At 32.4% G+C, this 12381-nt stretch overlaps 1 protein-coding gene and 1 pseudogene across 1 annotated transcript; both read right to left on the bottom strand.

The window, feature by feature from the left end:
• Nucleotides 1-1889: 1889 nt before the first annotated feature.
• Nucleotides 1890-9601, bottom strand: CD69 (CD69 molecule). Its single transcript, XM_011365757.2, has 5 exons — nt 9435-9601; nt 5751-5873; nt 4462-4679; nt 4013-4116; nt 1890-2949 (listed from the first exon to the last, which is right to left on the bottom strand). The coding sequence occupies exons 1-5, from the start codon at nt 9496-9498 to the stop codon at nt 2841-2843; spliced, it is 618 nt and encodes a 205-aa protein (XP_011364059.1). The 5' UTR covers nt 9499-9601; the 3' UTR covers nt 1890-2840.
• LOC111743611 lies at nt 6093-6211 on the bottom strand (annotated as a pseudogene).
• Nucleotides 9602-12381: the final 2780 nt, after the last annotated feature.

The following is a 12381-nucleotide window of genomic DNA, read 5'->3' as shown; positions in this document are numbered from 1 at the left end:
TTTAAAATCAACACCCCCACCCACCGCCAAAAAAAAAAAAAATTGTCTCATCAAGGAAAGGCATGAATCTTTTTAAGGTTTTTGATTAATATTTTCAAATCATTTTTCAAAGATTCGACTGAACCAGTATATATCATCACCAGCAGTTTTTTCTGGTTATATATTTTCCAACATTTCCTCCAGAATTTTTTTTAACAGTTTAATTTCTGTTATATTTTCATGTGCAAAAATCTACTCAAATTTATAAAAATTGACAACAAGCTTAGAAAGATCATTTCTATATTCACATTATAAAAATTTTGAGTCAGTCGAAGATTGATTATAGTGTATAACATTTTAATGGCATTTTATTCTTTTAAAAATACTTTTAATTGTATCGAATTCCTATAATTCTTTGAAATAAGCAGTCAAAGTATCATTCCAGAGAAAGAAATAGAAATTTATGTTGAAAAGCAAAATAACACACAAATAAAGACAGTTATCTTTAGCATATATTAATGTAATTATCTAAGGTAAATAGAGCCTATGAACACTCTACATTTTGTCTACCGTAGGCTTCATCGCCACCATCATATAATTGCTTACTTTACTATTTGTTTTACAAATAGAACATAAAGTCCACAAGACTAGTTATCATGCTAGTTTTCTTAATGTTTTAACCCTATTGTCTACCACAGTAGTAGCTGCTTAATAATCACTCACGAAATAAAAATTTTAAAAAGCCCCTCAAAAAATAAATACAATATGCTATGTAGATATAGACATGTTATATAGAAATACTGCTGTTTGCCAATACTGGAAAGTTGATGACATACAGTTCCCATTTATAATAATTATCACTAAAATTTAATACATCTTCGGAGGTACTATTCTAACTCCCTTTTCATGTATTAACTAATTTAGTTTCTAGCTCCTTTTAAATAAATTTCTAAAACAGCTAGTCAACTAGTGAGTGGTAGAGATAGATAAAACTCAGGCAATATTTCTCCTGTGTTCGGCTCTTAACAGCAACACTTTCCACGTACACATTTCATAGTACACGAATCACAAGACATTGTTTTCTAACATCACTCAGGAGTATGGTGTTGTTATTACTGACAGTATTTTAGAGTTTGGAGGCCATTATTTCATTTTAAAGCTGTAGGAACTAAGGGACACTGAAATTAAGAAACGTCTATATTATTTATCACTAAGCAGTGCCCAGAATCCACGTTTCTTTTCAGTATGCCATACTAGTGACAACAATTTAAAGATATCACATAAAGCATACATTTCCAGCTTTCAGAGAAGGAGAATATTGCCAAATACACTCATAAAGCAATTTTGAAGGTATAGAATTTTTCTTGACTGAAATATATCATGAAGATTATGTAGTGCCTCATTTCTATTTAATAAATTATTTTATGTAAATAACTAAAATATGGCATCTCAGAATTGAACAAGATACTTTCAGAGCATCGGTTATGAGGACTGATTATCCTCTTATTGGAGACCTCTCTCATGATTGTAACTAGGTCCTCACGAAGTGACTTTAGGTGTCTGCTAATTTCTCTGTGCTTCTTCAGTATGAAGGTGATAAACAATAAAGAAGAAAATAATAGAATAAAAACATTTAAATGATATAAATTCCTCTCTATCTGAATATTTACGAGTGTCTGCTATTATATAGAGAAAAGTGAACAAGCCCTTTTGGAAATACACATGAAAACAATTCAAGAAGTTATAAAGGTAAGATTTTATCATAGATAAGTTTTTAAAAATGTTATAGTATTCTCTTTTCTGATTTCTAGTATGACATATAATTTTTAGTGCATTTTAAAGGAATGAACACTTCTTAGGAATCATTTTGTTAATTCTACTTTTATTTTAACATACACAAAAAACAGCTTATGATTGTATTGAATACAAAAGACAGACAAACACTTTATTGCACTAAAGAATACTTCACATGAAGTACTGCAGATGATAGAATTGATTGAGAGAGGCACAAATATATAATCAGATAAGACTTGTATTATTCTAGGTTTGAAAAATATAGAATTTTCTCTAATAGAGATTTACTGCATCACATATTGCACACTTTGCAACACTTATCTGTTTTACAAATATTCCTCATAATCATTGGTTTTGTCCTTATCTTTGTAAAACACTGTGTATGAGGTTTTAAAGGCAATGAATACTGTATCATTGAAAAAGACAAGTCTATGTTAAAGAAGAAAAAAGAGACAACATAAATACATGGCATCCTATTCTTTCAGGGGAAAAGTGACAAAGTAATCTGACGAACTTCTCCAAAAAGAGAGAAATATCACAAAGCTTAGTTTCATAAGCACTTGTCCACTTATAAATGTTCTCTGAGTTTAAAAAAATGCATTTGGACTAAATATCTGTATTACCAGTTAAAATTCTCTTTGTTTACACTGGGTTTTTAATACCACCATCTACCTCCTTCAAATAGTGCAAATGCGTGAGGGACACTCATTGTTGGTAGTCATTCAACAATAAATAATAACTCTAAACCTAGCTATTTTATTATTCCTGAATTTGAAAAAAGATAAAGTGCATTCAAAGGTTTAAAGTCATCCTTCTTTATCTTGGACATAATTATCAGTCGATTTGTGATGTTTTCAGCTCGTGACAGGAGCATTCCACACTGCAGATATTCCTGGAAATTCTCTCCCTTTTTTTCCACAGTCTTGTTTAGAGGAAGTTTTCCAAAATAATACAAAGCTTTTCTACAAAGTCTTTATGGAAAATGTCTGACCATAGAGCAGCATCCATCCACACAAATGTCCTTGAATTCCATGATATAATAGTCTATAATCAAATATGATTCCTCATTATTTGAAGGGTCTGCTACATATCCAGTGTAAATTCTTTCCACATTTTGTGCTGCTGACTTCTGTGCTTTTTAGAAATGCACAGTTCCCAGATCCTGTAAGGTTGAACCTGTCAAACAATAAAGAAACTAAATTATTTTCAGTTCATCATTTCCATTCAGTTATATGAGAGTAAACTTTGTGGTAGTGAACTCTGCTTTTTTTTTTTTACTTAGTAAGAATGCATAAGTCAAGTCTGCCAGTCAAATGATCATAGACTAATCTGGAAAGACAAGAGAGAAAGATTGAAAGAAAGAGTATGTAGAAGGAAAGTACAAAGTTAAGAGTAAAGAGCTCCATTTATTGGTTGGCATGCCACCAAGGGAGTGACTTTTGGTCATTTTTGAGTTCACAAACCCTTCAAGAAAAATTCCCAGAAAGAATACACAGTCAACAAAACTACATGTTAGTGCATACAATTTATGGGGTTTATGGCCTCTGAAGCTCATCAGAGGATATGGTGCCATAAGACATTTATTAAGAATTTCTTTTATAGAGATTTAGTCTCTGTATAAGTGATTATAATAAAACTATTTAGATAACTAGAAATTTAATCAACTCTGAGTTTTCAGATGACGAAAATTAACACTAAACTTATAAAATGTCCTTTGAACTTTAAAATGCAATTTAATTACAGGTAATGAAAATAAAGTCAGCATTTTTAATTCTGGGGCAAGTTATCTCTCAGGTCCATTGAAGCTTATAATTAGTAATGAAAATATTCTTGTTTATCTTGTATAGATGAGAACTCAGAAAGGGTAAAAAAAAACTATTTTTCAAAAACTAGCTCATCAATAAAATACAAATATGAGATTGGAAATGTTGGCTTTTGTTTGCATCACAATAATTATTCCTGGAATATTTCTAACTGAGTCTAATATTCAAGGAAAAATTTGCCAAGATCAAATTACTAGAAGCATTTAATGTATGAATTTTGAGTATATAACAAAAACAAAATGATAATATGAAATCCTTTCTTTAAAGAATTCTAAAGAAGATAAACATACAAAAGAGGTTGTCAGAGCTCTGCTCATCAGGAACACAGCCTTCACATAGAACAGCACTCTGAAAGGGAAAAACTGTTGCCTTGAGCTGGCAGTGCCGGGAGGATAAAGAGACCTCTTGAAACTTACCAGTTGTTAAATTCTTTGCCGTTTGACCATTTCCACATCTGTTCAGCTTCGTTTTTCAGTCCAATCCAGTGTTCAGCTCTACCCACATATCGTTTTAAAAAGATCTTGAAGAAAGCACAAAGGATGCATATGTTCAACAACTCCTCTAGATAAGTATACAATAAATCCTCAAAAGTAGTTTCTCAAAGCTGCATCTGAGGCATGAGAGCTAAGCTGATCATTTATTAGTTCGGTATAGAATCAGCTCATTTGGATTTCTGGCCTTTGAAACTAAGCATTCAAATCAAATTTAAAAGGCTAAATTGAACCCTCATTTTGATCTCAGACTAATCATATGGCATTCTGTGACTAAATTTTCTCCCATGGGAGACAGGTTCAATGTCTTCACTTAGAAGGAAACAGAAGGAAATCACAGATTATCTACATAAAATAAAATAGTAATAACTTACCATGTCCTTTTCAGAATCAATGAGAGCAAGAGTAGCATTATGTTCGGAGCAAGAGTTTTCAGCAAAGGTCCAGTTTCTTGTTATATTGGAAATAAAGTAGCATTTCTTCTGGTATCCTATCCAATCATCTTGGCATGAAGAAACATGGCTGTTTGATGGTTCTGGACAATTGTTTTGGGCTGGACAATTGTATTGGGCTGGACAATTGTATCGGCCCACTGTGAACAGAAAAAATGTTTGTTTTAGTAACAAAAGAAACGAAATACCTACAGCATGCAAACCTAGTTGAGAGGATACCGTACTGAACTGGCTGATAAACTAAAGGATGAGAGCAAAAAGGCCAATTCTGAGAAGAATAAGAAGGCAAGCTCTCATCTTATCTGATCTCCTGCTGTGCCTAATCGTCATTGTACAGGGTATAAGAAAAAAGAAGGTGGCTCTTTGGTCATGATGTCAGAAAGTGGTAGGAAAATAGAAAAATCTTAAAATCATTGACTAGAAAGTATGAAGTGCGTTATAAATTCTAAGTAAGGTTTTGAATCTGAATGCAGAGATGGAGGAATTTGAAGATGCAGTAGATAAAACACTATATAGGGAGATGAAAAAGAATAATTTACAGAGAATTAATTCAGAATACAGAAAGATTTACAGCTTGAGATGTATAATAAAATTGTAAAATTTCATGTTTGTAAAAATCACAAATGATTCACGGTATAGCTGTATGTTTAAAATGCCATGTTGGCTCTTGACATTCGTAACAATTGACTTTCTGGGAGCTTCTAGATATAATCTTAATTATCTATAATCACCATTCTGTGGCCTTTGAGATAAAAGACAAAAGGCTGGCAAAGGCCTGATTAATCTGTAGCTGCGTTATTATTTTTCTCTATTGACAATGAATGTGAAGCCTACATTTTCTTTCAAACTAACTGTTGATTATTTAGACTCTAAATCAGTCCCTTTCATTCCAGATTTAAACATCTGCTCAAATGGAATTTTCTCCCACAGTAATGTATAAATCATAGACAATTTTGAAACTTATAAAAAGCTCTAGAAAACTCAAAAAAAGTATTATAGTAATCATCCAAGGAACATGGAATTATATATTTAGTGTTTTTTAAGTTGTTGGCCATAAACAATATATGGGATGATCTTAAATTAATCAGAACTTCTGATTAATTGGACCAAGCAATTCCTGTTGATTTCAACTGGGCATGAATGCTTACAGCAAAAAGACTCAATGAACTTATGAGCTGCAGATTCCATGAACTTATTAAATGCAGACCCACCTGATAAAGAGATGAGAGCTATGATTAAAACAGTGATGATGACCACATTCACTACAGCACATGGAATAGGAACTTGAAGGGATCCTTCATGATATGTTGCAAAGTGAGGACTGGCAGCATTATCTGAAGGGAGAAAGTTGATGGTGAATTTAGGCAGAATATAGAGGTAAGATAGAGACATTTGATATTGTTTTGAGGCATTTATTTATTTATTTATTTATTTATTTATTTATTTATTTAATTTCATTTAATTTTTTTATTTTTTAGGCGAAGCAACCCTTGGGTGACCTCACAGATTGCAAGGACCTTGTCAGCTTAAGACCCCTTATTTTTTAATTTTTATGCCTACAACATCTGGTCTTCCTAGATGATCTCCCATCCAAGTACTAACCAAGACCGACCCTACTTAGCTTCTGAGATCAGATGGGATTGGGCTTGTTCAGGGTAGCATGGCTGTAGACTATGAGGCATTTAAATTTTAAAAAGTAACTATGTATCTCCTTATATACTTATATAAAATTTATATGTTAATTTCCCCCAAATTTTGAGTTAATTTGGATAGTTTCTTTTTGGCTAGAAATGAAACAATCCAGGCCTAATAATGAGACCATAAAATATCTCCCAAATATATGTACTTAATAGTTATAAACATTCTAAGTGGATCACAATTTTATTGTTTATCACAATAAGAACATTGATTAAATACTTGATTACCCTAGGAGACATATTTAAAAACCCTAAGCACAATACCTGAACTTCTCTGTAGTTACTGTTTAACAGAGATGATGTAAATGGGGATAAATGTGAATAGTGTAATACAAATATTGAATTGGTATATAAATATCTACAGCTAGCATGGCTGAAAGAACAAAAACTGGTAGTACTTTTTGGTGAAGTTTGTGCAGATGTGAAGCAATTGAAATTTTCGTATTATTGACTGAAGAGTAGAATAAAAAATAATTTAGAGAACTGTTTCTTAAATAGTTAAATATACACCCACCCTGTGATCCAGCAATTCTATTCCTACACATTTTCTCAAAAAAAAAAAAAAAAGTCTTCAAAATGCTTTGTACAAGAATGTCCATAGCAGCTTTATTCTTAAGAACCAAATCTTAGAAATAATCCAAATATCCATCAACAGGAAAATGGATACACAAATTATGCTATATCCTACAAGGAAATTCTCAGCAATGAAAAGAGAAAAAAGAACAACTGATATGTGCAACAAAATGGATGAATCTTAAAAAAAAATGTTGAGTGAAAAATATCTAATTATAGTTATATACTCTATATTTCAATTTATATCACATTCAAGAATAGTTGAACTAGACTATAGTGACAGAAATCAGAAAGGTGATTGCTTTTATGTGTGTAGGAAAGATAATTTGAGTGGAAAGGAACACGGGAACTTTCTAGGGTGGTGAAAATTTCCAATGCTTATTGGAGTTGTAGTTTACGAAAAAAGCCTAGAAGAATATTTGTTCTAGAATATAAATAAATAATTAAGAAAAAGGAGAAGGAGATTTTATGACTCATAATTTGGATTTGATTTTTGTTAGAATAAACTGTCGGGATTTTTAAACTCATAAGAAATATATAGTTTCCTATTATGTTCTCAAAAACTGAAACTTAAAATTGCCACTTGAGTGATATTAAAATTTACCATAAAAAGCAGTCTCAAAATGCAAAAATATCTTGTTTTTCAGTATGAATGACTTTCATAATTAAAAGTACATGTCTTGAAATGCATCTATTTTTTGCCTTAAAACATTTCTCTAAAGTTAAACTGGTCAAAGAGATGTTACTTTCTTTCATAGTAATTTACTATGTCCTGGATGTCAACATCAGCTTTTGCTTTTTCTGGGGATTATTTTTCTCAGTGTAGATCTGCATTTAGATATTTTAAAAGATGCCTTTACTTCATTCCTATGTAGTTCTATTTCTTTCAGCTCCTCAAAGCAAATCTTCCTTTTTTTCACTGGTATGCAATTATCGCCGGAAACAGCCCTTGGTAGGTAGGGTAGCAAGTTCAGAGCTCTGTCTAGTTTCACTTCTCATTGTGCTGCTTAGACTCAATGCAGCAAGAGCTCTCATTCCCGAGCCCATACTAACTCATTCAAATAGCTCCTGGACTCCAAAGCCTACCTCAGTCTGTTGGCTTATCCAATGGATAAACAGTGGGGATGATTCTCAGACTATACTGTATGTCCATTAATGAGAGCTATTGTTACTCAGTTTGATTTATCACCTAGGTGACGAAACACTCCCCCAACAGTATACTTCCGCTCTGATTATGGGCTTTGTCCATTTATAAAGAAATTGAAATAAATTCATCATTACATACTGAGTCACCTAAGGGTGATGCCTAATGATTATTCATACTAAGGAAGCAGGCACAGGGCTACATAAACTAAACATTCAACAAAAAATTGGAGTGATCTTAGGAAAAGTTAATAATTCCTGAATTAGAGCCTTCTTTCAACTATTTATTTATTATTATATCGTTTTTCTTTTTGGCAGCTCAACTGGGCCATAAAATATGGTTACCTGGCTTCCAAAAAATTTGTGCGACTTGCATTTGTTATCCCGACTTGATTTTGTGTTTTTAAGTGACAGATGGGTTTATCGGAGGTAATCAAAGCGTTTTTGACTCAAAGCAGTCTAGTAGACACACACACAGAAAACAATCCCTTCCTCTTGATTGCTTCAGCTCTGCTGTTCATAACACTTTCCTTTATTACTGGATAACTTTGCTTACAAATAAACTCTACTTCCTACATGTTAGATTTGGGGATATCTCAATAATTAGAGAGGGACAGGAATAAAAAGTCATGAAAGCCTCACAGAAATAAGTTATAGGAAAACAGTGGGAAAATTCTTGTAGCAAGAAATAGAATAGGTTTAAGGACAGAATAGACAAATAGAAGGGAGGGAAAGGTATATAGCTAAGATGATTCTATTTCAATAAAATACAAAAGAAAAAAAGGAATGTCTGATTCATGTAGAATGTGAAGTCAGTGATTGGAAGGGTCAAAGAGAAAGATGAAATGGAGGAAAAGAGTCCCATAAGAAATACAGAAGCAGATGTCATTTTCAAGAATTCTTTCTTGACATTCTCCTAATAAATTACCACTGGATACTGGACATGTTCAAATGCATATATGGCTCTTCTCTCAAAGATTGGAAACCTTCTTTTCCAGCAACTGAAAGATGCTGTCATGAGAAGATAAGATGAAGCACACAGGAAGCACATAAAGATACAAGGTAAGGGCAATCGAGGATGTAATTGTTTATGTGGAAAACAGAATTTTCGCAAAGAGAGGCAATGCTTCCTGGAGTGTGTACAGATGAATATGGAAAAATGATGGAGAGTGCACTGAACTAGTGCACTGAAGTTTCCTAATTAAATCTGAAAAACTAGGATGGTATAAACTGAAACAAATAAACAGATCTTTGAAGATTTTCTGAAATTCACGTTTGTGTTTCCCTCTAGTCGCAGGAATCTTATTTCTCATGTATAAAGAAATATTTACTTCTTCCTATTTTCTCCTTTATCTTGACTGAAATAGAATGTGACCAAGTTCTTCAAAAGATAAAGCCTCATTTTCTTCTCTACGTGCTATTATATATTATCTATATAGATACATAGTTATTGCCAGTACATAAAAATAAGATCTGACTTACTTTGTTGTCCTCTCTCCACGTGCAAGGAGCTGTTCTCTGTTAGGGAACAATCTTCAGAATTCATCTTTATTCTAGTCAAGATTCTCTGGTTAATCTCAAGTTAAGCCAATCTACAGTGAAAGTCTTCGTTGGAGTTCTTACCCAGTCTCTGAATCTCTGAGATAGCTCAGCATTTATAGTCAGTTATGCTGTCTCCGCCCCCTTCCTCTTGCCTTTTAGTCGTTCAACTACCCCAGTTCTCTTTAATTTATGCTCCAGTGGCCCAGACAATTCACAATGTGTTGTTGTGGTGAGCTATGGGTTTTCCCTACTGTCTGAAATGTGCTTTCTCACAACTGTAAGTGTAGCATGAAGAGACAAGTGGGATTTTCCCAGAATCTCTGATAACCTTTCTTAAATTTGTAGAAAACAAAAATAACTTAGATGATAGTATATCTAAGTAAAGAATTAAAAGTTAGGGATTCCTTTCTTTGAAATGGAAATAATTTGGAGAGTAATATAACCATATCCATGGAATTCCATTCATTCATTTAATGTAACTACTATTTATTGAACATCCACTATGAACCTGACACTGTTTAGGGCTAGAGGATTTATTGTTGAATAAGAATTTTAAGATCACTATCCTTATAGATCTCTCTCCTGTGTGGAAGAGTTTTTTTAGGAAGCTATAAATTAGTTTTGGGAAGTCCGTCATTTAGTAAGTAGTTGATTTAATGCAGGAAATAGAAACTCTGTGGTTTGGAACTTCCTTTCTATGTTCTAAAATTATTTATCTTGAATTATCTGTTTCATTTATCTCCTGCTAATATTTTGTCAATTTAGACCAATCTTATTTCCACTTAGTAGTATCTTATTCCTTTATTTTTCCCCTATCTGCTAGATTATGTGTGTGTGTATATATATATATACACATACATATATATAATATATATTATACACACACATATAGATATAGATATATATACCTGAGGGTTAAGACATTTGGAATATGATTACTATAAAAATATTGCCATGGTATTCATATTATCCAGATAAGTTATTAAAATTAACACAAAGTGAATGCAGAATATCCATGTATGATGATTTAAGGGGGGGTGGGGATCAAAATACCCCTTGGGTTAAGAATTTTGGTACAAAAAATGTTACATTAATATTATTTCTTTAGTGTTAAAAGACTTTTTTTTTTTATAATAAAAGCTTTGTGAAAATGTTATGCTTAGGTGGATTGTAACTTATTATCTACTATAAGTTAGTTACCATCACTTTTATTTGTTTACTTAAGACATGAAGAGGTACATGTTGGTCTTAAAGGCTTTCTTTGCTTCCCTTCTATTTTTCAGTCAATTTCCTAGTATGTTTTCTAAATAACAGCTAAAGAGTTTGTTTTATAATTAAGCAACATCATTTTGGTGAGATGTTCAATAGTTCCCCTCTTCCACCTTCAAAAGTTTCTTATCAAACTTTCTATAAATCCAAGGACCTTTTATAGTTGAGAAGAAGGTCCATAATCTGGTCCCTCTCTACCTCTCCTCCCATTTTCCCAATTAGCCATTGCTCTTTTCAACAGTAACCTCTTTGCTGTTCCACAAAAATGTCAAGTATACTTCCACTAGAGGGTCTTTGCCTGTTCTTTAAAAAAGGTTCCTTCCTCCATCTACTTGAACGTCTGGCTCTCCTTTCATTCAATTCACTCATTTGTTCAACTGTCATCTGCACAGAGAGGTCTTCCTTTGCCTTTTATATGTAAATTAAAACCTTACACTCTGTACCTCCATATACTTTGATCTTTCTCTATCTCACTTGTCAATATCTGATATTATATTATTATTTATCAACTACTTTCCTTACTAAATTGTAAGCTGCTTGAGGGTAAGGAATTTTTCTGTCTCTAATACCTGACATAGTAACTGGAACCTAGTATGTAGTCAGTACCAACTTGTTGAATGAGTGAATAAATAAATAAATATGAATTCATGAAAGAATATATATATAACATAAAAGTTCCAAAATATAGAGTGCTACTCTGGGAGGCTTGCAGGATTGTAGGGTTCAGAAATATATGATTTTAGACTGCCACTGGATAGCAAGTACACACTTGGATACTACTGATGAACGACAAAGAAGTTAAGTTTGGTATTTAATAGAATAGCTGACGCTTTTGCTAATTTTTTTGAGTTAAAGCAACTTAGATTTTTTAAGTGATTATCCTCCTAGAGCTAGAAGAGCTGTGGGTTAATGTCCACACTCTTACACTAGTTATACACACCAAGTTGTGAAGAATGCATGAGATAATATCACTGTTATAAATCTGGAACATTATTTGAAGTCTTCTAAGTCTGTGGAGTACAAAGAGAAAATATTCTTACACACACTGATAATCCTTGTCATATGTCTTTTGCACATGCAAAACAGGACTTTTTAATTGCTGATTGGACTGACATAGATCATGGTCCAGTTATACCATTTACTAAAGTACATTTTCCTCTCTGGTGATTCCCACATAATTGTGAAAATCTAATTTTCTTTGCTGGACACCAACTAGCTTTGAAGTTTGAATATTTCAGAACAGTTAGGTTAACATAATGAAAATAGTACAGATTTTACAGATGGTTAATCATCTCCCACAATTTTCCCTCTACTACCTATAGGCCAGCTATGTTGACCTTTATTCTATTCTTTAAAAAAGCTAAACTTATTTTTAATATATACAGTGTTTTCTTGCTTTTGTTCTCTATATGCTCAGATGTTTTATAGCTATCTCTTTTTTCTCGTTTATGTTTACCTAACATGTACTTGCTCACCAGACCTTCCCTGACCACTTGTATAAATTACTTCCCATTAGTCAAAATTTATTACCTCACTCTCTTCTTTTAGTTTAGAAAGCATATCATCATTGGAAATCTTGTAGTTCTTTATAATACATATATGTAGTTTTAAAAATCAT

This window comes from Pteropus vampyrus, unplaced genomic scaffold (genome assembly GCF_000151845.1).
Source record: "Pteropus vampyrus isolate Shadow unplaced genomic scaffold, Pvam_2.0 Scaffold116, whole genome shotgun sequence".
Lineage (NCBI taxonomy): Eukaryota > Metazoa > Chordata > Mammalia > Chiroptera > Pteropodidae > Pteropus > Pteropus vampyrus.
The sequence above is the reverse complement of the archived record's forward strand: the minus strand, read 5'-3'. Positions and strand labels throughout refer to the sequence as shown.

Bases quoted from the DNA above. Each gene is read 5' to 3' on its own strand.
- CD69 (XM_011365757.2), bottom strand. From the start codon at position 9,498: ATGAATTCTGAAGATTGTTCCCTAACAGAGAACAGCTCCTTGCACGTG. The intron at 4,680-5,750 runs GTGGGTCTGCAT...TTCTGTTCACAG, and splicing joins AGCTCTCATCTCTTTATCAG to TGGGCCGATACAATTGTCCA. The intron at 4,117-4,461 runs GTAAGTTATTAC...GCTTTCTTCAAG, and splicing joins TTGATTCTGAAAAGGACATG to ATCTTTTTAAAACGATATGT.